The sequence below is a fragment of the Myxocyprinus asiaticus genome, chromosome 13 (genome assembly GCF_019703515.2).
Source record: "Myxocyprinus asiaticus isolate MX2 ecotype Aquarium Trade chromosome 13, UBuf_Myxa_2, whole genome shotgun sequence".
Taxonomy (NCBI): domain Eukaryota; kingdom Metazoa; phylum Chordata; class Actinopteri; order Cypriniformes; family Catostomidae; genus Myxocyprinus; species Myxocyprinus asiaticus.
In genome coordinates this window covers 3305588-3330294 of record NC_059356.1, presented here as the reverse complement: position 1 = coordinate 3330294, position 24707 = coordinate 3305588, and the positions used below count along the sequence as shown (strand labels likewise).

General features: G+C 37.3%; 1 protein-coding gene across 1 annotated transcript in view; it reads right to left on the bottom strand.

The window, feature by feature from the left end:
• LOC127450313 (BAH and coiled-coil domain-containing protein 1-like) overlaps window positions 1-21918 on the bottom strand; it is a 141690-nt gene extending 119772 nt beyond the window's left edge. Inside the window, exons 1-2 of the mRNA XM_051714303.1 lie at window positions 21703-21918; window positions 19150-19457 (exon numbers count right to left, since the gene is read on the bottom strand). Coding sequence (XP_051570263.1) covers window positions 19150-19321 — 172 coding nt within the window. The 5' untranslated portion in view covers window positions 19322-19457; window positions 21703-21918. The remainder of the gene's footprint in view (window positions 1-19149; window positions 19458-21702) is intronic.
• Between the last annotated feature and the right edge of the window lie 2789 nt (window positions 21919-24707).

The following is a 24707-nucleotide window of genomic DNA, read 5'->3' as shown; positions in this document are numbered from 1 at the left end:
GCCCCTTCAGGAATATGAGCACACTCCACAAGGAGTCTGGCATCCTCGTGGGCACTGACCCATGGCACCTCTTAGCAGACATCTGCAGGGCAGCGCGCTGGGCGACACCCAATACATCCGCGAGATTTTACAATCTCCGGGTTCAGCCGGTTTTGTCCCGTGATCTGTCAAGTACGAACAGGTAAGTTCGGGAATACGGACAGCTGGCCGGGTGTATCACTTGTGTATAGCGCATTTCCCCACCAAAGAGGCGGAAATGTGCGCTTCTTTTCCCATGCGAGTTCACGAACCCGTGAACCCTGGATGTCCTTCCTCCCTAGCCTTGTGGCTCGCGAATTCAGCGGAGGAATTCACAGCCGGTACCAGTACGTGTGCTAATATGCCCTTGCTGAGGTAGGTGCTACACAGGTGCCGGTTACTCTGGTAACCCCCTGTGATGTATTTTCCGCAGTACGGTCTCCCTGTCGGCAGACCTGTGTCTCCTTTCGACAGAGCCCTCTCTGTCCTGGTCGCCATGTTTATACAGCTCCTCCCCTTTCAGGCAGGACCTATCACCGTGCCTCTTCCATGTGCAGCTCTGAGCCCACATGACGTGCTTGCCACATGTTACCTCCCCTCCGGGCAGGATGTGGTCTCCGCGGGGTCTTTTCCCCATGAAAGAATAGAATAGGAAAAGAACACCTTCCCTGGCGCATATATTGAGCGTTAAAATGGCCCCAGCCTAATAACTGAATACTCTGTGGAGAGAAAACATAGAGAGAAAAGGCCACGGCTGGCGCGGCCTGCTTCCATATTAGATACGTCTCCACCACCCACACCCCCCCCCCCCAGGGATGTGGGGAGCTATACAATGTTTTTGGGGGCGTTGGGGGAGGCTACGTGCAGACCTACTACGTACAGAGCAGCTTGCTTGCACCTGCACCGGCAGTCCACGTAACACGGTTCAGCTAGTTGTGGCATTTCTTATAGGGACCCCTAGTGTCACTACATCGACACAACGTCGAGTGAGTGACAGAAGGGGAACGTCTCGGTTACTGTCGTAACCTCCGTTCCCTGATGGAGGGAATGAGATGTTGTGTCCCCCCTGCCACAATGCTGTACTACCCGCTGAAATGGCCGGGACCCTGTCTCGGCTCCTCAGCACAAAACCTGAATGAGTGGTTGCGAGCCAGCTCCTTTTATATCCATGTGTCCGGGGGAGTGGCATGCAAATTCCACTCGCCAATTCATTGGCCTTTTCTCAAAGATCTGAGGTGTTTGGGGCTCCCAAAGGCAACCCCTAGTGTCACTACATCGACACAACGTCTCGTTCCCTCCATCAGGGAACGGAGGTTACGACAGTAACCAAGACATTCTCACTAGGGGTGTGCAGCGAAGCAATTATCTGTATTTGTATATGTATCTGTTCATTTGACAAAATGATCTGTGTCTGTCTCTGTATTCGGATAGAACTGGGTGGAGCTTAAAACTAAATGAAATGCCAATTTTTTTTATTTTACTCTTACATTTATCGTTTTTATTAATAAAATATGCCTTGTATATGCCTTTTCATAATAAAAGCCTAATAATAATAATAATATTAATTACTATTATTATTATTATTATTATTATACAACTATTATTTAAAGAAATATTATTTTATTCTTTTTTTTCTTGAAGCTGAATTTGTAGGCTATATTAACTGTGGAATATGTTGTTAACTTTGGTTTCTCCTGGAATTTCAGATATTAATATCTGCATGAAACAGATTTTCGTTTGTCTGTTCATGTATAACAACATTATTCTGAAGGCAAGTGGTGTCAAGCAAAATGTGAAATGTCAAGTACACATTTTGCAGTGAATAATAAATACAAATTCAAACATTAAAATAAATCTAAATAAAATCAATATAGCCTAAAAACAGGTGAAAGTCCCATAAGTCTATCAGGAATTTTTACAACAGGACACCATTATTTGGTTAAAAAATAATAATAATGTTCAATTTATATAGCGCCTATCTAGAGTTCAACAACTCTTTCAAATTAGCACATTTTCAAATTTAGCACAGTTTAAAGATGAAGAAGAAGAATGCATTATGCATTTTACATAAGCAGGATTATTCCTAATAGATGAATACTCTGGGCAGCATTTAAACCTTTATGGAGCACTTTAACTTTTTTAAAAAAGTTAAAAGTTTTTTAGTGAAAGTCTTCACTAGATAATTTTCTTAATTGTTGATGTGGATATATTGTAAATGTGGTAAACTTTAAAAGACTTCTAGTTGATCTCCGACGTGAAATCATCACTTCAGGTCAGGAATTTAACATTGCACTCAGGTTTAGGCTATAAATAAATACATGGGAATCACGTGTGAATCGTGTGATACATTAAGAAGTGGAAAGTGTAAGTGATGTCATATCTTAGATAATGTTACACTTGATAAGCTCCAGAGATGCACAATTAACAGAGACTGCAAACAGAGTCGAGACCGCGCCCATCCGATCTGAAATCACAATGTGCTCATGTTCATTCATAAGGTTTACACTTTAGAAATATTGGCTGCACAGATTCATAAATTCATTGTAATTTTGGATATATTTATTTCAAATGTTGCTTTATCCTTATGCCTCTTGGATGTCATACAAATATTTTTTTAAATTATTCGGATGAATCCGTTATTCATTTTGAAGTCATTATTCGTGCCTTTCCGAATAAGGTATTCGGCTTCAGGCACATCCCTAGTTCTCACAAAAATATGTGCTTTGTGCCTTTAATGCTTTAAAAAACGGCACAACAAAGTGTCATCTATGCATGGTAAGTGCAACACACGTTTTTCTCTTTTCATGTTTTGAGAGCCACAACTTTTTTTGAAACAACTGGCCGGTTTATGGAGCATGACAAAGAAAAATGCCAGCAAAGTGTGAAAAGATGAAAAAATAAAAGCGTCATTATTAGCGTACAGTAATGACGCCTGTGGTGGAAAGAGATCTCGCTGAAAAAATGTGCACTAATAAAGACTGAGGAAGTGAAACACACTAGCACCATAACCCAGTGTGTCGCTGTGCTTGGGTATCACTTCAAAGCATTCCCAGCCATTAATCAGATCCTTTCCTACACCCCCACACATTCGCAAATCCTAACTCGCCCCTCACCCCCACACATACACAATCCACATCCATCAACTGCACCCCCACCCCCAGAAAACACAACAGAGTCATCATTATTACACTTAGCTCCCACCTTGCCCAGAAACACACCTTTATCCCTCCATCAGCGCCAATTAATTTACCTACTAGTTGAGCCATTGAGACAAAGATACTTGGGTGGAGAAGCAAAAAATGAACGTAAACTGTCCTATTTCTCTTATATGTACAGTTGGAAAGTCCTATTAATTCTATTGAATCAGTTTGTTCAGCCATTCAGTCAGTTTTATTAAAATGAAGAATTAAAAAAATGATTTACCACTTCAAGTCCCTGTGCAGAAATCCCTTACTGGTCTTTTAGGCCTACCTCGTTGTAGCGAATCGTGTAGTTAGAAATTAAGGTGTATTATACTTTTTGCAGTTGTATTCAGTGTAAATTTTCCTGTTTAAGTTGTTCATTCATTCAAAAACCTCATTGTGGTTCTAGCACATGTACATTTACTTTTGCATAAACACTGATATGTACAATATTGACACATTGACAGCACTTAAAAGGTAAAGTGCATATTACGGATGAACGAACTTAGAGATGTACAAAAGTTTATGAATTCTTATTGAATGCATGAACATTGAATTCATGGAATTATTCGATTGATTATTTAATTTATAATCAATGAGATTAATTAAATGTTCAGTGTCATTACATTTATTTAACGCAGTTGATGCATTTACCAGTTTTGGCATTCTGATCTGTGCGCTGACTTTTGTGAATAAGGCGCATTCTATAATAAGCCTAATTCACACCGAAAATACAGGTGTTTGCGCTGTCAACAATAACAATTACTTAATTTGAATACTCGTGGCACAGCTCTATACCAGCACAGAAGCACCTGTTTAAACTCAATTGCAGGTGGTTAGTAAATAAGATGCTGTTTTCACACTAAAATACTGCGCACAAAAGTGCCACAAGTGTTTAGTGAATTGGCCCCAGAGGGAGGGAGGGTGTTGACACCTGGTTCTTGTTGCGTACAGTGGGCTCAGTGCCTGGATGCACAGCCGTTTAATGAAAACACCTGCCACAGTGAGGCGGGAGGAATGTTGATCCATCCAGGCAGGCCCAGCGTGGGTCCGTTCCCGCCACACTGCACCGTCACGACCATAAATCCAGTCTGGATCTCCCAGCAGTCTCCAGAGAGGAATCATCAGTACTCCGGCCCCATTGCACAGGATTAACTCCTGGACCGCAGCTGTCTCTTTAATTTTAAATAGATTTTATACAAGTCTAATCCCTCGCATCAACCGCTTACCCTCTTTTTACTAACCGATGTGCTTTTCAAACAGATCCTAGACGCTCAGGGTCACAGGTGAAACCACTGTTTAAAATTTGTTTAAAATCACTGTTTAAAAATATAACTACATTTTCCTAAAGAACATGTGAGTGGAGAATACAGTGATTTCCCGTGGAAAACATGCCACCACAAGCACAATCCTAAAGTGTTGAGGTGGTTGCCAGTGGTTGCTATGCGACTCTTAAGGCCACATCCACACTAATCTGTTTTTATTTGAAAAGTTCATTTTCAGTTTCCTAAAGTCACCGTTTTCCAAAGTATGAAGTTATGGAGAGCGTTTTCCGAAAGTCTCAGATCCGGTGGAGGAAAACACCATTCTGGTGTGGATGAGAGGCATAAATGTAGCCAAATTAATGTATTTTCAAATGAAAACGTATTAGTAGGTCACGACCACACTAATCTGTTTTCATCTGAAAACTAAGTTGTCGGTTTCCTAACGTCATCGTTTTCCAATATATGCTGCAATGGAGAACGTTTTTGAAGTGCTCTGTTTTTGGTGGATGAAAGCGACATTTTGGTGTGGATGAGGCAGAAATATAGCTAAATCAATGCGTTTTTAAGCAAAAACTTAGTGTGGATGCCTTACCATTTTCGTCTGAAAACTCCTATTTTCAATTTTCTTACATCATCGATATTTAAAGCATGCAGTTATGGAGAGTGTTTTTGAGTTCTCTGTTTTCTGTGGAGGGAAACTCAGTTCTAGTGCAGATGAGAGGCAAATACATAGAAAAATGTATGTATTTTTAAGTGAAAATGTATAAGTAGGCCACGTCTACTTTAATCTGTTTTCATCTGAAACCTACATTTTCAGTTTCCTCATAGTTTTCTAAAGTAAGCAGTAATGGAGAGCATTTTCAAAGTGCTAAATTTTCTGTGGAGAAAAATGATGTTTCAGTTTGGATGAGAGGTGTAAACCGTTTTTTTTTTTTAATCAATGCGTTTTCGAAGGAAAATGTATTAGTGTGGATGTGGCCTTACAGTTTTCATATGAAAACTCTTGTTTTCAGTTTTCTAACGTCACCATTTTCCAAAGTATGCAGTTATGAAGAGGGTTTTCGGAAGTTTCAGTTTCCAGTGGAGCTAAAACACCGTTCTAGTGTGGATTAGAGGAATAAATGTAGCAAATTTAATGCTTTTTCAAATGAAAATTTTTCAGTTTCCTAATGTCTTTATTTTCCAAAGTAGACTGTAATGGAGAGTGTTTTGAAGCGCTCTGTTATTGGTGGATCATCGATATGACTCCAATGGTTTACTTTTGGTGCAAAAAAGATCAATATTTAAGTACTTTTTAACTCTAAATTTTCTTTTTCGCACTAAAAGCAATCGTATTGCTTTAGAAGACATTAATTTAACCGCTGGAGTCGTATGGATGACGTTTATGCTGATTGTCTGTTTTTTTGTTTTTTTTTTGGAGCTTCAAATGTCTGATCACTATCCACTTGCATTTTATTTTTCTTCAAATGTGTTCTGGTGAAGAAAGAATGTCATACACAACTGAGATGTCATGAAGGTGAGTAAATAATGAGAGAATTGTTATTTTTGGGTGAACTATCCCTTTAAGGGTTTGTTTAAATCCCTAACCCTTAGTATGACCAATAGCAACAGGGACACTTGCCACTACATCCAATAAATTCTTTGCAAAGGTTTTCAGCATAAGCGAATAAAAATGTGTCAGGAATTTATATCTCAGATGTGTTCAATTTGCTTTCTGTTACAACATAAAACAAGACTGGCATGCTGTTTTGTACCTAACAGAGAAAACTCTCAAAAACAACACATTATTACTGGAGAGTGTGAGAAAGAGGGAGAGAGAGATAGGAGGCAGTGTACCCTAGTGGTGAGAATGAGCACAAAGAGGCTATGCATACTATCATTCTACAATTATACTACTTACTGTTCCTGCAGTTTTGAGTAATACAAAGTATAAAACTTTTCTGTATGCTAGTAAATAAGTGAGAATTCAGTACATTTTGTGCAGTATGTATTATGCTGGTATTCCATTCTGAGCATAGTCAAAGTCGTATCTGATAGGTACAAAACCCAATAATTTTTAAATGTCAAGAACTGACGCACGTCTGTATATGCGAGAGACGAGCACAGTTAAAACCATGCAACTCTATACACTCACTCCGAGTGCAACAAGTCATTGTACATTGAGATGCAGGCCACTGCATTCAGGATCCCTCAAGACTGATTAAAATTACATTTCTCAAGCTAATCTTTGATTTTAAACAAAACAGCTGTAAAATCCTTGAGAAGAATGCAGCATGTATATTTAATGGCACAATTCTCGCTCAGTACAAATGTATCAGTGTGGTATGTTGCTCTGATGACTTACACAACCACTGTTCATTAGATTGGCTTTGTGTTTGCTTTTGCCTATGAATAGCAAAAAATTAACATAAGTAAATTGGATTAAGAATTTTAGAATTATTAACAGCCAACATGAAATGGCATTCGCAATGCATTTAACTTCTGTAATATGACTTATTTCTGGTTGAAACTGAATATTCATTGGGAATTCATGTTGGATTGATTTGATTTTTTCATGACAAGTAAGCTATGATATAATTGGTTAATATTAATAAAATTGAAAGTGTTTTTTTGGTTTAGAAGCAGGTTGAAATTATTTTCTGTGGTAATTGACAGAAATTATCATGTCACAGATGCTGTCCATAGAGCTTAACATATGTTAAACCAAGAATATTCCTTCAACATTTACATTTAATGTCCAGTTAATATGCACTTTCTGCTGTTTGGCAACATTTTTGGCATTTCCACCACAAGCCCTCTCTCCAAAACCCTGCTCTCTAAAGACATGTACGCTAACTGAATGTTGGCAAACCCTAACGCAGATTTCCAAAATGAAGGGTTGGCAGGGGAAGACTCAAGATTCACATTTATGAGGAAAGTGCTACCTGGTTGGTTAGGTTTAGGGGCCGTTTACACGACAACATTTTCAACTAAAAACGGAAAACTTTTTATGCGTTTTGCCTCTTCGTTTATACGACAACGGCGTTTTGGGGCCTGAAAACGCAAACTTTTGAAAACGGGTTTCAAAATGCACGTTTTTGAAAACGATGCCCTTATCGTCTAAACATACAAAAATGCGAATTTGTGAAAACGATGACGTGTTCAGTCTATAGGCATGCGCGCGAGACATTCAAAACTACAATGGCAGACTACAGGACTGTGTTCGTGCTGCTCAAGATTTTGAGTTTATTGACACTTCTCCAGCAAAGTGTAGATTTACTGCATCACTACTACGACCAGCGATCGCCATCTTCATTGTTTGTATTCACCGCTCTGTGGAAGAATGCTTATGTGCGCAGGCGCGTAGTGTTTCTTTACAAAGTGACATCACCAACTACTGGCCTGCCATGCATAATACAGCGTTTTTAGTCGTATTCGCGGATCCGTGTGGGACAGGGATCGTTTTGACAACGTTGTCATCTGTACGTGAAACTTTTCAAAAATGCAAAGGAAAAACTTTTCCGTTTTTAGTACATCGTTGTCATGTAAACGTACCCTTAGGGTTACAGTAGAGTTGGGTTAGGTTTATCCAACCAATCAGGTAGCTCTTTCCTGATGAATATTACTGATTTGTCCAATCAGGTATGGCTTTCTGCATGAATATAAATACCATATTGGATTTTATATTCATATCCAACTGCCTAGTTTTCCGATTGGCTAACAAAATGTTGGCCGCTCCCCTGACACTTTGCTGTTTGCAAATTCTAGTGCTGTCAACAGACACACGAAACCTGTTGTTGCCATCTTTTGAATATATATGAAAAAAGTCCTGCTTGACCTGCTCCAAGCAGGATTCGAACTGGCGTTACTGGCATGGGAGGTGGGTGCACTAACGAGGAGGCTAAAAGCTACAGCCCCTAGTGTCAGTCACTAGTGCGCTTTTTGAGGCCAGGGGAGTGAGGTTTACGTACTGCACAGCTTTACATATGATACTGTTTTATGATGTTTATTTTCACTTGGATTTTAAGAATTGTATCAGTTTTATTTCTGTTTTTTTATTTTTTTATTTTTTTTATTTTATTTTATGTAATATCTGCCCTTTTTAATTTTTATCTCTGCTTTTTTTATGGAATACCTGCCCAGGGACTATAGTTGAAAATTAGCTGTAGTAGCTAAACTGGTGCATATAAAGAAATGTTTATTGATGTGCACTGTCCCTGTAAATCTAAATTGAATAAATAAATAAATAATAAATACAATTTATTTCACTGTTATCTGTCAGGTAGTAATGACATTTTATGTGTGGTATTCCAAAAAAAAAAAAAAAAGAAAAGAAATTGCTTACATCAGCTTTAATAATCATCATCATAATAATTAAAGCCCCAGAAGGTTCTTCATGAGGCGGCACATTATTGAGGTCAGTCCTGGCTGCGGGGCGTCCCTCAAACAGACCCACATTCCACTTCACCCCTAATCACAACATGGCTTTCTCTGAAAGATTACAATAATAAAATTGAAATTAAAAACAAGTAATCTGGATTTTCTGCTTGAGCTGTTAATGATGTCTAACAGCTGTCACATTCAACACATGGCGGTTCGCCTGCGGCTGCCTGATGAAGAAGTGACAGAGAAAGAGACATACAGACAGACAGAGAGAGAGAGAGAGAGAAAGCGAGAGAGAGAGTTCCCTTCACCTGATTTTAGTTCTCTAAACATCGCTTTAGCTCATGTTATCGAATGTTTTTTCTTGGAGTGCTGCTGTAGTTTGAGGGAAGTGTGAGCTTCCTCAGCTCAAGTGTAACACACACGGCAGGCTTTTAAAATGAGATGTGGGTTATGTGATACAGGAAGCTATTGCCCGCTCGGCTTGTCTTCTTTGTGTAAGGTTGCTGTGCCCGCCTGACCCACAGTCTGAGGGGATGCCACAGCTGTGTGGCACAGTGCCACGCTACACACACATGCATACATTTACTGAGCTGTCTAAACATACAATATAGTTCAATTTATGTCTATATATACATATACAGTATATATATATATATATATATATATTGTGTGTGTGTGTGTGTGTGTGTGTGTGTGTGTGTGTGTGTGTGTATTTTCATATACAATAAATTGTAACTACTAGCCACAACTCTACCCCACATTTTGCATATTTATAATAATAATAATAGGGCGTTCCCCCCATTTATTTTGTGAAAATGATTTATACATTTTTAAAAGTTGTGACTGTCCCACAATTGTGCCTTCATTTCCGCCACGCCAAAAAAAAATGTAAGGACATGCTTGAGATGAAATATGAGCAAAATGATGGTTGAAGAAAACAAAGAAAAATCAAGGGAAATTTTTATTGGCAGTCATTTGCAATCTAGCTGTAATTTTGCCGATTTATGCAAAATTGTGAAGTGTATTTAGGATACATCAAATGTTAGCTATGAAATCAGCTTTAGCAAGACAAAGGAGTCAGCCATTTCATATCAAAAACTTTAAAATCGTCATTTCCAGCACAGAATTAGGTGCTGGGAATTTTCATGACTTTCAGAAATAATGACATAGAGTAAATTTCCTGTAAAGCAATGTCCACTGTTGGACATTGTTAGAAGACAAATGAAATAAATGAGTGAGAGTGTGAAAAATGTTTTAACTACACTTACTTCTAAAAATTCACAGGGCTGAAAGTGCCTGAAGTTGAAGGGGAAAAAAAAAACAAATATATATATATATATATATATATATATATATATATATATATATATATATATATATATATACACATACATACAGTTATATTTTTATACAGTATATATATATAATTTTTGGTCGATGTTCCAATTGAAAAGAGAGGCTTTGTCAGATTTATCTCACTTGGGCAAAGCTTGAGGAAACACACACACCCACACTGACCGATCAGAAAAGCCAGAAGCTAAAGACACATCTTTTCCACAAGGACATTACCATACACTCATAAAAAAATTAATTAATACTGTAAATAGATTTATAATTCTTCTTCCACTCTAATCTGTCTTGGATAGTATTTACTGCTGTCTCCTTAAGATGAATCGCTTATGTTGTAATATTCCTCTTTTTGTAAGATGCTTTGGATAAAAAAGTCTGCTAAATGAATAAATGTAAGTGTAGCTAAATCTGCCCCAGCACAGTGTGCAGCTGTTGACCATGTCAATAAATAAGCACAAAAAACATACACCACCTAAATATGTAGCGTATGTATAATTCGGGTATGATTTCTGACATAATCAAAATTGTTGAGAGAGAGGCCTATACACACTGATCTCTGACCAGTTTGTGATTTCTTGTAATTGGTAAAAGGTGAGGTGGCAGTACAGTCGTTCAGGTGTTGCTTTCAGTCGGGTCGAGGTTGCTATAGTAGAGCCAGTGACATCATGTCTGTTCTCTGGTCATGTCCTCAACAAACCCACACACAAATCAAAATATCAGACCTTGTGTGACCCCTCAATCCTTATTCAACTGTCAAACAACCACACGTCTCTCTGGACGTATTTAGTTCCTGTTTAAAAACTGATTAAAAGAGAATGTTTAATATGCAGTTTTTGCACTAAAAATATAAATAAAAGAAAATGGCTTTACAACCAGCAGCTCTCAAATCTCATAAACACCAAACACACTTTCAGAACACCACTACCTGTATCTGCATTCACACCCCCTTCTGAGAGATTCACACAATCAACTCTTTAATAAAATCTCTCAGCTATGATACTTATTTTAACACAACACAAGGGAAAGAGTCAGCCAGTAGGGTTAACCTGTAAACAGAGGGGTTGCTGGAATATCCAGGCAGGATATAGGAATGAGGGACAAATGGGGACATTCTGCCCCTCCAAGAAAATAAAAGAGGAGTGAGGGTGTGTTTTTATCTTTCAGCAACATGCTGTAAAACACATAAAGCTGCAGAAACAATGGTCCTGGTGTGCGTGTGTGTGTGTTGGGGGAAATGCAGGAAGGAAGCCACATCAAACCCCACCAAACAAGACATGAACTAAAGAACAGGAAAATCAAGGGTTTGCAAGGAAATGGAGACTACATGTGTAGTAAATAATAAACATTATACATAACCATGCAAATTAAATTTTAAATTAAAAAAATTAATAAGAAATAAAAAGTTTTATTCCTAAAATATTACTTAAAATGTTCCTTAGGTAAAAATAATATAAATAATAACGGAAGATTGGGGGAGATTTTGGGAAACCCTGATTTTTGCAATTCCGTTTGATGACGATAATGGCAAAGACTTCCCTAAGTTTAGGTTTTAGGAATTATTCAGCAGATATTTACGGAGCCCCTTAGAGGACAGGGAGGGAATTTATATTCTGAAATAGTTTTGCATTACCTCTCTAAATGTTCCATTCCCTCACAATACATTTTGCGTTCCCTCACAAAGTTTTGTGATTCTTAGCAATAGTTTGTGTTCCCTTTCAAAAAGTGTTGTGTTCAGTCGCAATATGTTTTGAGTTCCCTGGTAATAAGTTTTGCATTCATTGTAAAAAAAATTTGCTTTCCCTCACAAAAATTTGCCATTCCCTCGTGATAGTTTGTGTTCCCTGACAAAATGTTTGCGTTCTCTCGCAATAAGTTTTGCATTCCCTCGCAATAGTTTGCATTCCCTTGCAATACTTTTCGTTCCCTCACAATACGTTTTGCATTCCCTGGCAATATATTTGCGTTCCCTCGCAATATGTTTTGTGTTCCTTCACAATGTTTTGCGTTCCCTCGCAATAGGTTTTGTGTTCCTTCACAATATGTTTTGCGCTGCCTCACAATAAGTTTGTGTTCCCTCGCAATATGTTTGCGTTCCCTCACAATATATTTGCATTCTGTTGCAATATGTTGTGCATTCCCTCGCAATATGTCTTGTGTTCCTTCACAATGTTTTGCGTTCCCTCGCAATAAGTTTGCGTTCCCTTGCAATGTTTTGCGCTGCCTCGCAATACGTTTGTGTTCCCTCACAATATGTTTGCGTTCCCTCACAATATATTTGCGTTCTGTTGCAATATGTTCTGCATTCCCGCGCAATATATTTTGTGTTCCTTCACAATATGTTTTGCGTTCCCTTGCAATAAGTTTGCGTTCCATCGCAATGTTTTGCGCTGCCTCGCAATGTTTTGCGCTGCCTCGCAATATGTTTTGCATTCCCTCGCAATATGTTTTGTGTTCCCTTGCAATATGTTTGCGTTCCCTCACAATATGTTTTATGTTCACTCACAATATGTTTTGCCCTCACTCGCAATCTGTTTTGCGTTCCCTCGCAATACGTTTTGAGTTCCCTCGCAATATGTTTTGCGTTCCCTGGCAATATGATTTGCATACCCTCACATTATGTTTTGCGTTCCCTTGAAATATGCTTGCTTTCCCTCACAATGTTTTGCGTTCCTTTAATATGTTTTGCTTTCCCTCACAATATGTTTTGTGTTCCCTCACAATATGTTTGCATTCCCTTGCAATATATTTGTGTTCCTTCATAATGTTTTGCGTGCCCTCGCAAAAGGTTTTGTGTTCCTTTACAATATGTTTTGCGCTGCCTCACAATAAGTTTATGATCCCTCATAATATGTTTTGCATTCCCTCGCAAAAAGTTTGTGTTCCCTCGCAATGTTTTACGCTGCCTCGCAATAAGTTTGTGTTCCCTCGCAATATGTTTGCTTTCCTTCACAATATGTTTTGCGTTCCCTTGAAATATGTTTGCGTTCCATCACAATGTTTTGTGCTGCCTCGCAATATGTTTTGCATTCCCTCGCAATATGTTTTGTGTTCCCTTGAAATATGTTTGCGTTCCATCGCAATGTTTTGCGCTGCCTCGCAATATGTTTTGCATTCCCTCGCAATATGTTTTGTGTTCCCTCGCAATATGTTTGCGTTCCCTCGAAATATGTTTTACATTCACTCACAATATGTTTTGCGTTCACTCGCAATCTGTTTGCTTTCCCTCGCAATATGTTTTGAGTTCCCTCGCAATGTTTTGCGTAACTTTTAATATGTTTTGCTTTCCCTCACAATATGTTTTGTGTTTCCTCGCAATAGGTTTGCATTCCCTCACAATATATTTGCGTGTTCCTTCACAATGTTTTGCGTTCCCTCGCAATAGGTTTTGTGTTCCTTCACAATATGTCTTGTGCTGCCTCACAATAAGTTTGTGTTCCCTCATAATATGTTTTGCATTCCCTCGCAATAAGTTTGCGTTCCCTCGCAATGTTTTGCGCTGCCTCGCAATAATTTTGTGTTCCCTTGCAATATGTTTGCGTTCCCTCACATTATATTTGCGTTCTGTTGCAATATGTTCTGCATTCCCTCGCAATATGTTTTGTGTTCCTTAACAATATGTTTTGCATTCCCTTGCTATATGTTTGCGTTCCATCGCAATGTTTTGCACTCCCTCGCAATCTGTTTTGCGTTCCCTCACATTATGTTTTGCGTTCCCTCGCAATATGTTTTGCGTGACCTCACAATATGTTTTGTGTTCTCTGGCAATATGTTTGCGTTCCCTCACAATATATTTGCGTTCTGTTGCAATATGTTTTGCATTCCCTTGCAATATGTTTTGTGTTCCTTCAAAATATGTTTTGCGTTCCTTCAAAATATATTTTGCATTCCCTTGCAATATGTTTGCGTTCCCTCGCAATATGTTTTGTGTTCCTTCACAATGTTTTGCGTTCCCTCGCAATAGGTTTTGTGTTCCTTCAAATATGTTTTGCGCTGCCTCACAATAAGTTTGTGTTCCCTTGCAATGTTTGCGTTCTCTCGCAATATGTTTTACGTTCACTCACAATATGTTTTGCGTTCACTCGCAATCTGTTTTGCGTTCCCTCGCAATATGTTTTGAGTTCCCTCGCAATATGTTTTGTGTTCCCTGGCAATATGATTTGCATTCCCTCACATTATGTTTTGCGTTCCTTTGAAATATGCTTGCATTCCCTCACAATGTTTTGCTTTCCCTCACAATATGTTTTGTTCCCTCGCAATATGTTTGCATTCCCTCGCAATATGTTTTGCGTTTCTTCACAATATGTTTTGCGTTCCCTTGCAATATGTTTGCGTTCCCTCGCAATGTTTTGCACTGCCTCACAATAAGTTTGTGTTCCCTCACAATATGTTTTGCATTCCCTTGCAATATGTTTGCGTTCCATAGCAATGTTTTGCGCTGCCTCACAATCTGTTTTGCGTTCCCTCGCATTATGTTTTGCATTCCCTCGCATTATGTTTTGCGTTCCCTCGCAATATGTTTTGCGTGACCTCACAATATGTTTTGTGTTCCCTGGCAATATGTTTGCGTTCCCTCACAATATATTTGTGTTCCGTTGCAATATGTTTTGCATTCCCTCGCAATATGTTTTGTGTTCCTTCAAAATATGTTTGGCATTCCCTTGCAATATGTTTGCGTTCCCTTGCAATAGGTTTTGTGTTCCTTCTCAATATGTTTTGCACTGCCTCACAATAAGTTTGTGTTCCCTCGCAATATGTTTTGAATTCCCTCGCAATATGTTTGCGTTCCTTCACAATATATTTGCATTCTGTTGCAATATGTTCTGCATTCCCTCGCAATATGTTTTGTGTTCCTTCACAATATGTTTTGCGTTCCCTTGCAATATGTTTGCGTTCCCTCGCAATGTTTTGCGCTGCCTCGCAATAAGTTTGTGTTCCTTCACAATATGTTTTGCATTCCCTTTTAATATGTTTGCATTCCATCACAATGTTTTGCTCTGTCTCACAATCTGTTTTGTGTTTCCTCGCAATATGTTTTGCGTGACCTCACAATATGTTTTGTGTTCCCTGGCAATATGTTTGCGTTCCCTCACAATATATTTGCGTTCTGTTGCAATATGTTTTGCATTCCCTCGCGATATGTTTTGTGTCCCTTCAAAATATGTTTTGCATTCCCTTGCAATATGTTTGCATTCCATAGCAAAGTTTTGCGCTGCCTCGCATTATGTTTTGCGCTCCCTCGCAATATGTTTTGCGTGACCTCACAATATTTTTTGTGTTCCCTCGCAATATGTTTGCGTTCCCTCACAATATATTTGCATTCTGTCGCAATATGTTTTGCATTCCCTCGCAATATGTTTTGCGTGACCTCACAATATGTTTTGTGTTCCCTGGCAATATGTTTGCGTTCCCTCACAATATATTTGCGTTCTGTTGCAATATGTTTTCCATTCCCTCGCAATATATTTTGTGTTCCTTCAAAATATGTTTTGCATTCCCTTGCAATATGTTTGTGTTCCCTCGCAATATGTTTTGCGTTCCTTCGCAATATGTTTTGCGTTCCTTCGCAATATGTTTCGCGTTCCATCGCAATATGTTTTGAATTCCCTCACAATAAGTTTTGCATCCCCTCATAATATTTTTTGTTTCATCGCAAATTTTTTGTGTTCCCTTGCAATATGTTTACGTTCCCTCGCAATGTTTTGCATTTCCTCTCAGTGTTTTGTGTTCCCTTGCAATATGTTTGCGTTCCCTCGCAATGTTTTGCATTCCCTCACAATAAGTTTTGCATCCCCTCATAATATTTTTTGTGTTTCATCGCAAATTTTTTGTGTTCCATCGCAATAGCCTAAGTTTTGCATTCCTTCACAATAAGTTTTGCATTCCCTCAGAATAGTTTATGTTCCCTTGCAATACATTTTGCGATCCCTAACAATTATTTTAGGTTCCCTTGTAATGCCTTTATCTATCTCTTACAAAAATTAACCATGGTTTTACTACAGTAAATATTGTTTAATTATAGTATTTGTAGAAAAACCATAACCACAAACCGTGGTTCTTACCACAAAAAAATTGTTACATGGTTACTGCTTGTTTACTATAGTGAAACCATGGTTAATTTTCATAAGGCATGATTTCTGGTAGAAACCAAGGGTTTAAAAACCATACTTGTACCTCATATTAACCATGGTGTTACTGTAAAAAAAACTGTTGTAACTATTTTTTTTAATATATATATTAAGTTTTCCTGTATTATTTATATGGTTTTACTAAGAATATTATTTTTAAAATATGGTTACTGTTGTAAAACCATGGTTAATTTTGTGGTTATGGTTTTACTACAAATGCCATAGCTGAACTCTAGTTACTATAGTAAAACCATGGTTAATTTTCATAAGGGGTGGATAAAGCTATTTCAAGGGAACACAAAATGTAATACTTATTTCAAGATAATAAATTTCCTCCCTGTCCTCTAAGGGGCTCAGTAGAAGCCCAATATCATATTAGCCCAATGTGAGTGCAAAAGTGTAACTTCCAATGACCAAAATAACTGAGCGAGGAGAAGTGAAATTGAGTTTCCTCAGAAACGTGCCCACATTTCATAAGTCTATGAGGAACAAGAGAGAGCGTTGTGACAGCAGCCTGAATAATGAAACCACTGAAAGACACCATAGAAGGTCTTTCACTGAGCCCCGGTCCAAACCTGCATCTCAATCCAGTTCTATATCAGTTCCCTGAAATATTCATGTTCTGTGTAAAGAATTAATGAGGCCGCGAGGGAGGTGAATCCCTGAGGGTACAGAGTGAAGGGACATCCACTAACACAGTATTCACTCGCTTTACGCCTGTGGGACGCTATTGACCGGTCCATTTGCTTAACCAGAATAAAAAAAAAAACTGGCTTGGTGACTGTCCAGTGTGGTTTGCATGACCATGGTGCTTTTCTTAGCTTTCCCTTAATTAACTAAATAGTATTTTTTGTTTAGTTAATTTACAAATACATTAGTGACTGACCAATATCTCATTTTTAATCAAGAGAGTAGGGTGGCTGATGGCCAATATTTACACATAACGGCCTCAAAAAATATTTGAATGCTAAAGTATGTCATATGTATGTATGTCACTGGATTAGACACAAAAATACCAAAGCACAAAGAAAAAGAAGACAGAACAATAGCGCCACATGTGTGCTTTTAAATGTAAATATTTCATTAAAAAAATTCCTTTGTTTAGGGTATATCCGTCTATCAATATTTTCATGGTTCAAATTCCTTTCTTCCTTCTTGATACAAACAGGCGTCTGGAAACATGCTTTTTTTCAAGCTCAGACAATATAACATTGCTCTACGTTATCCTATCCTGGTCTAAAATAAAGGTGTAGTGGTGGTGGTGGGTAATAGTACACAAGTTGAAAGCTGCCACATGAATCAAGCAGGAGACATGGCTGAGACGGTAATGTTCCTATAAAACACTGAGGTGGGAGAATTTTATTTCTAGGAAGAATACAGTCGCTCACCTGTCTCACTCATTGAGTAGTGATGACAGCTAAGGGCAAGTCAGCATGGTGGCAAAACCCAAAGACATGACATATCTGGTTAACAGCACACCTGTACCCTTTAGCTAACATTAGCCTAAATACTCATTCCCCAAGACCAAATGGACACATCTACAACTATAAATATCAGTGCATATCAGTGTGCTGCTGGAACGATGTCTCATTGCAGATTTGTATTGTGTATTTGGTGCAAACAATTTCTTTGTAATAAATTCTAGATAGATTACACGCGTGCATGTGGTTTCTAAAACGTTCCAACAAATAAACACAAATCCTTTTTTTAGTAGTCTGGATTGTGTGATATTAATCCTATCCATATAGATTCATCATTATTTTGACAAAAAGATTTGGTGGATTTCCATTTGAAAATGACCATATTTTTCAATTAGCTTAATGGTTTTAAATGTATCATTTGTAAAACATTCTGTTGTCTGTGAATTATTTGTCATGTATTGCCTTACTGATCAATAATGCAAATTTTGTGCAATGTGGATCTCAGTTCAAGACCTCACAAAACCTCTTAAAACACTGAAGAGACAACTGCATACAGAAATCTGATATATGACAATATATGCTAAACACATATATGAAATATGTGTATGTTCATATATGTTTAACTGATATCATAAAATCACATATATGCACATATTTGCTCAAATATATGAACTATATATATACTATATATATATATATATATATATATATATATATATATATATATATATATATATATATATATACATATCTAATTTCTGTATAGATTTTAATGTTTATATTGATACTGTAAAATTTGGTTAAATAGGTGGAAATCTTGTATTGTAACAGTTACATTAAAAAAATGAGCAAACTGTAATAGACGAAAAAATTAAGTAGGCCTACTTCAAAAGACAGTGATATATATATATATATATATATATATATATATATATATATATATATATATATATATATATAACTTTATGGTAAAAAAAAAAAAAAGAAAAAAAAAACTCACCAAATATATGTCTATTTTCCAACCGTAACTTGAAAATGCATTTGACATAATTTGCACTTATTTTACAGTGGCATTACAGATAACATTAGCAGCTATAAAAAATAACCTCCTCATAACCGTTAACAAAAGGATTTGATAGACACTCAATATGGCATTTTTACACCTACAGACTTCTTCTGTTCATTTGGAAACAAGGATTTTCAGTTTAATCTTCTGCAAAGACTCAAGCACAAGCACGACCATTAATATAGTACAACATAAGGAGCAACTGTTCATACATAAACCCTTAGACTATCGACTGCATTAAGTAAATGCATTGTAATCGCGTTGTTCTCTTATGTATATGGCCTGAGATTTAGTATATACACTTATCTGGTGTAAAAACACTGTATTGCCACTGTATGAGGGGAAAACGCAGCAAACCTGAATGCGCCGCCATTGGTAAATGCGATGGATAATATTTCCCGGGTGGAAAGTGCGGCGGGTGTTGCACCGAGCCGTGGCCGCTGGATGAGATGCGAGAAGCGGCGCGATGCACCAGAGTGGCCCGCTCTGAAAGGAGATGTGCTGGAGCGGAGAAATCACGACCCTCCATCCCGGAGAATATAGCCGATATAATCCAAAACCGAGCGGAAATCAGATGAAATGTATGTACTGTAATCCGTATGGGGTGTTGGTTTCAGTGGAAAGCTCGCCTCTCCTGCTCACGCTGACGTTCACAATCATCTTTTCTACAAAGAAGAAAGAAGACACGTTATAATCTCGCCGCAGCTGGCATTGAGCGGCGACAGTGCTGTAAATATCCGACAATGTGAAAGACCAAGTCTGATCGGCATTCAATTAAAAACTGCATTGGGATTTAAACGGCCACTGAAATGATGTGAAAGTGCAGATGGTTGAGATTGAATGGGCCTTATAGAGACAGCATTGCACACCTTTTCCACAGTAATGTATAATAAAATATCATGGTTCAGAAGGCCAGGCATATACACATTTAATGACAAACATTCAAAAAACAACACTATAGTGGGCCAAAAGTGCCATATTTATTGTTTCCAGCATTTGAATGTCTCGAATTCGACCCCCATCCATCTGTTGTTTTCTTTTGTTGTTCCATTTACATATTCACATCTAATAAAGTAAATGATATTGTTTTAAGAGTGAGCATGATCTGGCTTTTTGTGTGTTTGTGTGTTTGTATGTGTTTGTGTGTGTGTGTGTGTGACATATTTATAATTTGTTATAGATGTATTTTATGAATGCAGTCAAAAACACGACCTGACAAATATTTGTAAGATTAATAATATTTAATTATGATATTTATTGTATACAATAAATGTTTTGCATACTATAATTGTATTTACTCTAAATAAAAAGACCATCAGTTGACTTCAGATTTACAAAACCATTTTGATTAAAATAAGAAACAACAATATATATATATATATATATATATATATATATATATATATATATATATATATATATATATATATATATATATATATATATATAAGAAATTACTAGTACTGAAACAATCAGTGCACTGTCTTTTGGTTCAGAATACATTGAATGACACTGGTCATGAGTGTGTGTGTGTGTGTGTGTGTGTGTGTGTTTGTGTGTGCACTTTCATCTGGTTGACCTGTTTTGGCTTTTAATTGGGGCATTTAAATTTTACAGAATATAACACAGGAGCCTAAGTATCGAGTATCCTGCTGAGACTAGTATGCATCTTCTTTATCAACATGAATTAATATTTTCTTCTCAAGCCTTTTGTGCTGCCTCTGGTTTAGACTAGTAGCCCATATTGGAGAAAATGCTAAATGTAACTCAATAAAAGATGAAGATTTCAGTATTTCCCCCCATTTATGTGCAAACTCGTATCAATTATAGCATTTTCAGGAAATGTACAATTAAAATAAATGCAGTATTTCCCGTTTCAATCAAATTATTTTGTAAAAGGCAATGCATTCAAACCGAGGTGGCCTTTACAGCAAGTAGCTTTTGTCTCCCCGTGAGGAAGCCATTACAAACCAGCCGTCCATTTCGAGCTCACAAACATGCAATCCCAAACTACAAGCTTTGTTTTCATGCAAGCATTTACATGCAACTGAATGCTAATATATATGCGCAATCTTCAGGCAGAGAAAGCAATTGTTGTCTCGTGCATGACAATGCATGAAGTAAAATGCTCGAAAATGCCTTTATGTTTATATGTCAAAGCTACAGAGGGTCAGATAAACAAACCGCATTATTTTCATTAGCTGGATTTCGGCAATGTTATTCGGGAGGGAGAATTAACGCGCTGCCAGAAAAGAGCCCCTCTCCTGCCGATCTGAAATTCATCAGAATTGATCATTACAAATAAGACTGGATCGGCGATGAAAAAAATGCGAACACTTAATTTAATAAAAAAAACTAGACATTTGGATGATGATGCACGCTCTTTTTATGTATCAAATGGGCGACTGTGATTAAATATATTTAGGGACAAATCCCCAAAATTAAACATAACAAAAAAAAAAAAAAAAAAAAAAAAAAGTTTAATTTGCCGTTTTAAGACACGTTATTGAGCGGAATAGCGCAAACATTGATATTATAAAGGAATTCTCATATGTGGTCTACACGTGTACGCCGTTACAGATTTTATGAAAATGCAATTAGTAATTTAAGTAGTTAAATGGACATGGCCGGAGCAGGTTCAAAAATACATTTATTTAAGACAAATTACTAACTGTCCAAAGACTTTGTAAATATATATTTCAATGTTTATATGAAGCGATTATGCGCGCTATTGCACGGTGACTAATTACTTAGATTTATTGTTTATTTTCTAAGGCATATATATTTTTCCATTTCAGCCCCAATTTGTACATTTTTATTTGTTTGTGTTTCTGTCATTAAGTCTTGTTTTGTCTTGTCTTTTGCAATTACAGGAAATCACACCATGACATAAAAAAATTAATTACTTACTGGTATGTTATATCCTTGCATAACAATAACTTATTTTTAATAAGAAATAAAGATATTCAGATCAAGTGTGTTGCTCATTTTAAAAAGCATATTTCAATGGTTCAGTCCAAGTATCCTCTTGTGCGATTGTAGCAGTTGTCGCTCGCCGGTCTCGGGCTTCTACAGGCCACTGAAGTCGCGGATCGAGTCTCCAAACGGCGCCTCTCTTGACCTGCGCCGCTCGTGCCTCTCAGCTCAGAGAGAGTAAACACAAGCGCTCATTGGTTAGCTTCACGAATGATAATGAGCTGACGTCGCTCGCCCGCGGACACTCCACGTTCTGATTGGTCTAAACGAGTGACCAATAGAAATTCGACATGGAGGGCGAGAGCAATGAGGCGAGCGGCAAATTCAAGCTGAATACTAAAAAACGTTCATCGTCTGGAACACTCTACACGAATGTAAGAGCGAGACGAATTTATAACTGTGTCGAGCCCTTTTTACCCCGTAAGTATGATGTGTTTTGCGTTTTATTAATTTACTAATTAATTTAGACTGCAGTCTTTCAACACATTTAAAAAAAAAAAAGCCCCGTCCTTGTCAGTGAAAGATTTGATTGGCTGGCGCGTTGCCAGCGTACTGTCACTCACGGAGTGTAAACAAGACCCTGATTGGCTGCTCGCCAGTCCGCGTCTGAAAAAAATAAATAAATAACTCTAGCTACGGTTTCAAGGCGTCCCAGGGAGGAAAACAGATAAGAAGGGACAGTTTTAAGGCGCACCCACAGGCGCCCTGAAGCAACACGCGAACAACATGGAGAAGAAGTGAAATGTTAGTTGTTTATTGGCGTGCGATTCCTTCAGCTCTGAAACGGATAAACGCGATATAATCACAAGGCGGATCGCGGTGCACATTGGTAAGAGTGAGGGGAAAAGAGGATAAGAAAGAGTTTGGATTAGATTGAAGATCATCCCAATGCTTTACCTATACGACGTAGGCTTTTATTTTTTATTGTCCAGGTGTTTTTTGTCTTTCCAAAGATGACAGCGATCCACAGACAAGTTTGAAACATTGCAATATAAGATATTTTATGAAGCAAGGCTCTGTACGTCTTTTTGAAAATATATTTTGTTTATATGCTATTCTAACCGAACTAAGGCTATCTTGATAGGCTTTGTGCCCAATGAATGACTCATTTTGGATGTACTGTGAAATATTTTTGTTGTTTTTTTTTTCTTCATGTGCACTTTAGATAGAAAGCGTACTTTATATTGTGAGTAGGCATATCTAAAATGTGTATATCAGAATACAATATATGGGTACTGAAAATGCATTTCCCGCCTTTACATCCCTAAGAACTGAATAGGGGGGAAAAGGATTTTGTTGTCCAATGTTTTTTTATTATTTTTATAAATGTTCTATTTTTTACAATGATAAAAAATATGTTTGGTGAGAAAGGTACAGCTTCTTATTTTGTATTATTATTATTATTATTATTAAAGCTCAATATTTAAATATTAAGCTACCAATTCACAGTTTAATTTTGGCTGCAATCCCCATGTTTTCTAAAAATTGGTTGGCTCAAGTTTGTACTCCTCAAGCACAACACTCTGGTCCAAATTCTCTTGATTTATATGTTCAGTGATGTCATTTCTCACATGTGATCTGAGAAACAATTAATACATTGCATGTTTTTACTAAAGCTCTTTCCTACTCGTTGTTGACTATATGCCAGTGTAAATGATATATATGGGAGCACAGTAAAAATGTCCACAATGACAGCGATGATTTCTTTATTCACAGAGGATCATTGATTGACAGCCAGCTCCAGCTCCAGGGAAACTCCTCTGAGAAACTGGACATGGTGTAAAGGATTTTGGTTTTCATGTCTGTAGTGTTACACTTTTATACCAATTAAATGTATTCTTTGCCTTATACAAAACACTCAAAAAGTGATTGAATTTTTCATGACTGCCACAGCATGCATATATGGGCCCAGGCATTACAAAGTAAGTGTGGATATTGTTTGCCATTTCTCTGGAAGTCAGTAAATCTGTGATGTAAAGATATACAATTCTTGAATTCAAAAATTGCAATAAATGTGTTTTGCTCATGTATAAATAGACAAAGAAATAATTCAACATTTCTAAATAACCAAATATACTGTACTATCAAGACAAAACATGTACAGTTTTGCCTCCACAATTAAGATTTTGGTGATTTAGAGTGATTAATCATGTTAGATCATTTATGTATATAATATTATCACCTGAAAAGTCAAGCAACATTGAAACATCAAAAGCTTTTTTCTTTGTGTCATTCAAACTGAGTCAAATTTGCGATAAAATACCGGCAGCTGTGGTTGCCAGAAATTAACCGTAAATATACCATGTTTCAGGCTTTACAGGGTGTAATTTTGATGCCTGTAAATTTTACGATTCACTACCGTTTATATTATTAAATGAACAACTTGACATGCTAACCTTCTGGAAATATGAAAATTAGCTTTTCACTTTAAAATATATTGTTAATCACTGTAGTAACTACAAAAGGCTGTATAATGATTAAAGTTCATCAAGAGTGACCCTTCCAGGAGCAATAATTAATACAGGTGTAGACAGTGCGCAGTTTCACTCACCCAAATATGAAACACCATCAGGGTATCACATGCAAAAAACATTAACTAAACTACATCAAATATATCACAGAACACTCTAATGTGTAACTGATATTAAAAATAAGAAGTTACATAAATATTCCCATGAAGTATAATCAGATGTGATTGGTCAAGCAGGGTCTTCTGGGAATGGCCGGTTATTGTTTTTCATTCAAATAGTGTATTTATTACATATTGCTCTCTGCGTATAGGTTGGGCTATAAATCATGTTCATTGTTTTATTTTACAATTTAACACAAGCGTTATTCGTAACGCATCAGCCATGATGTTAAAAGGCTCATCCCTGTGCCCTAATGTTTTTAGTTGACCAGAGGGCCAAACTCTGTCCTGGAGAGACAGTGAATTCTGA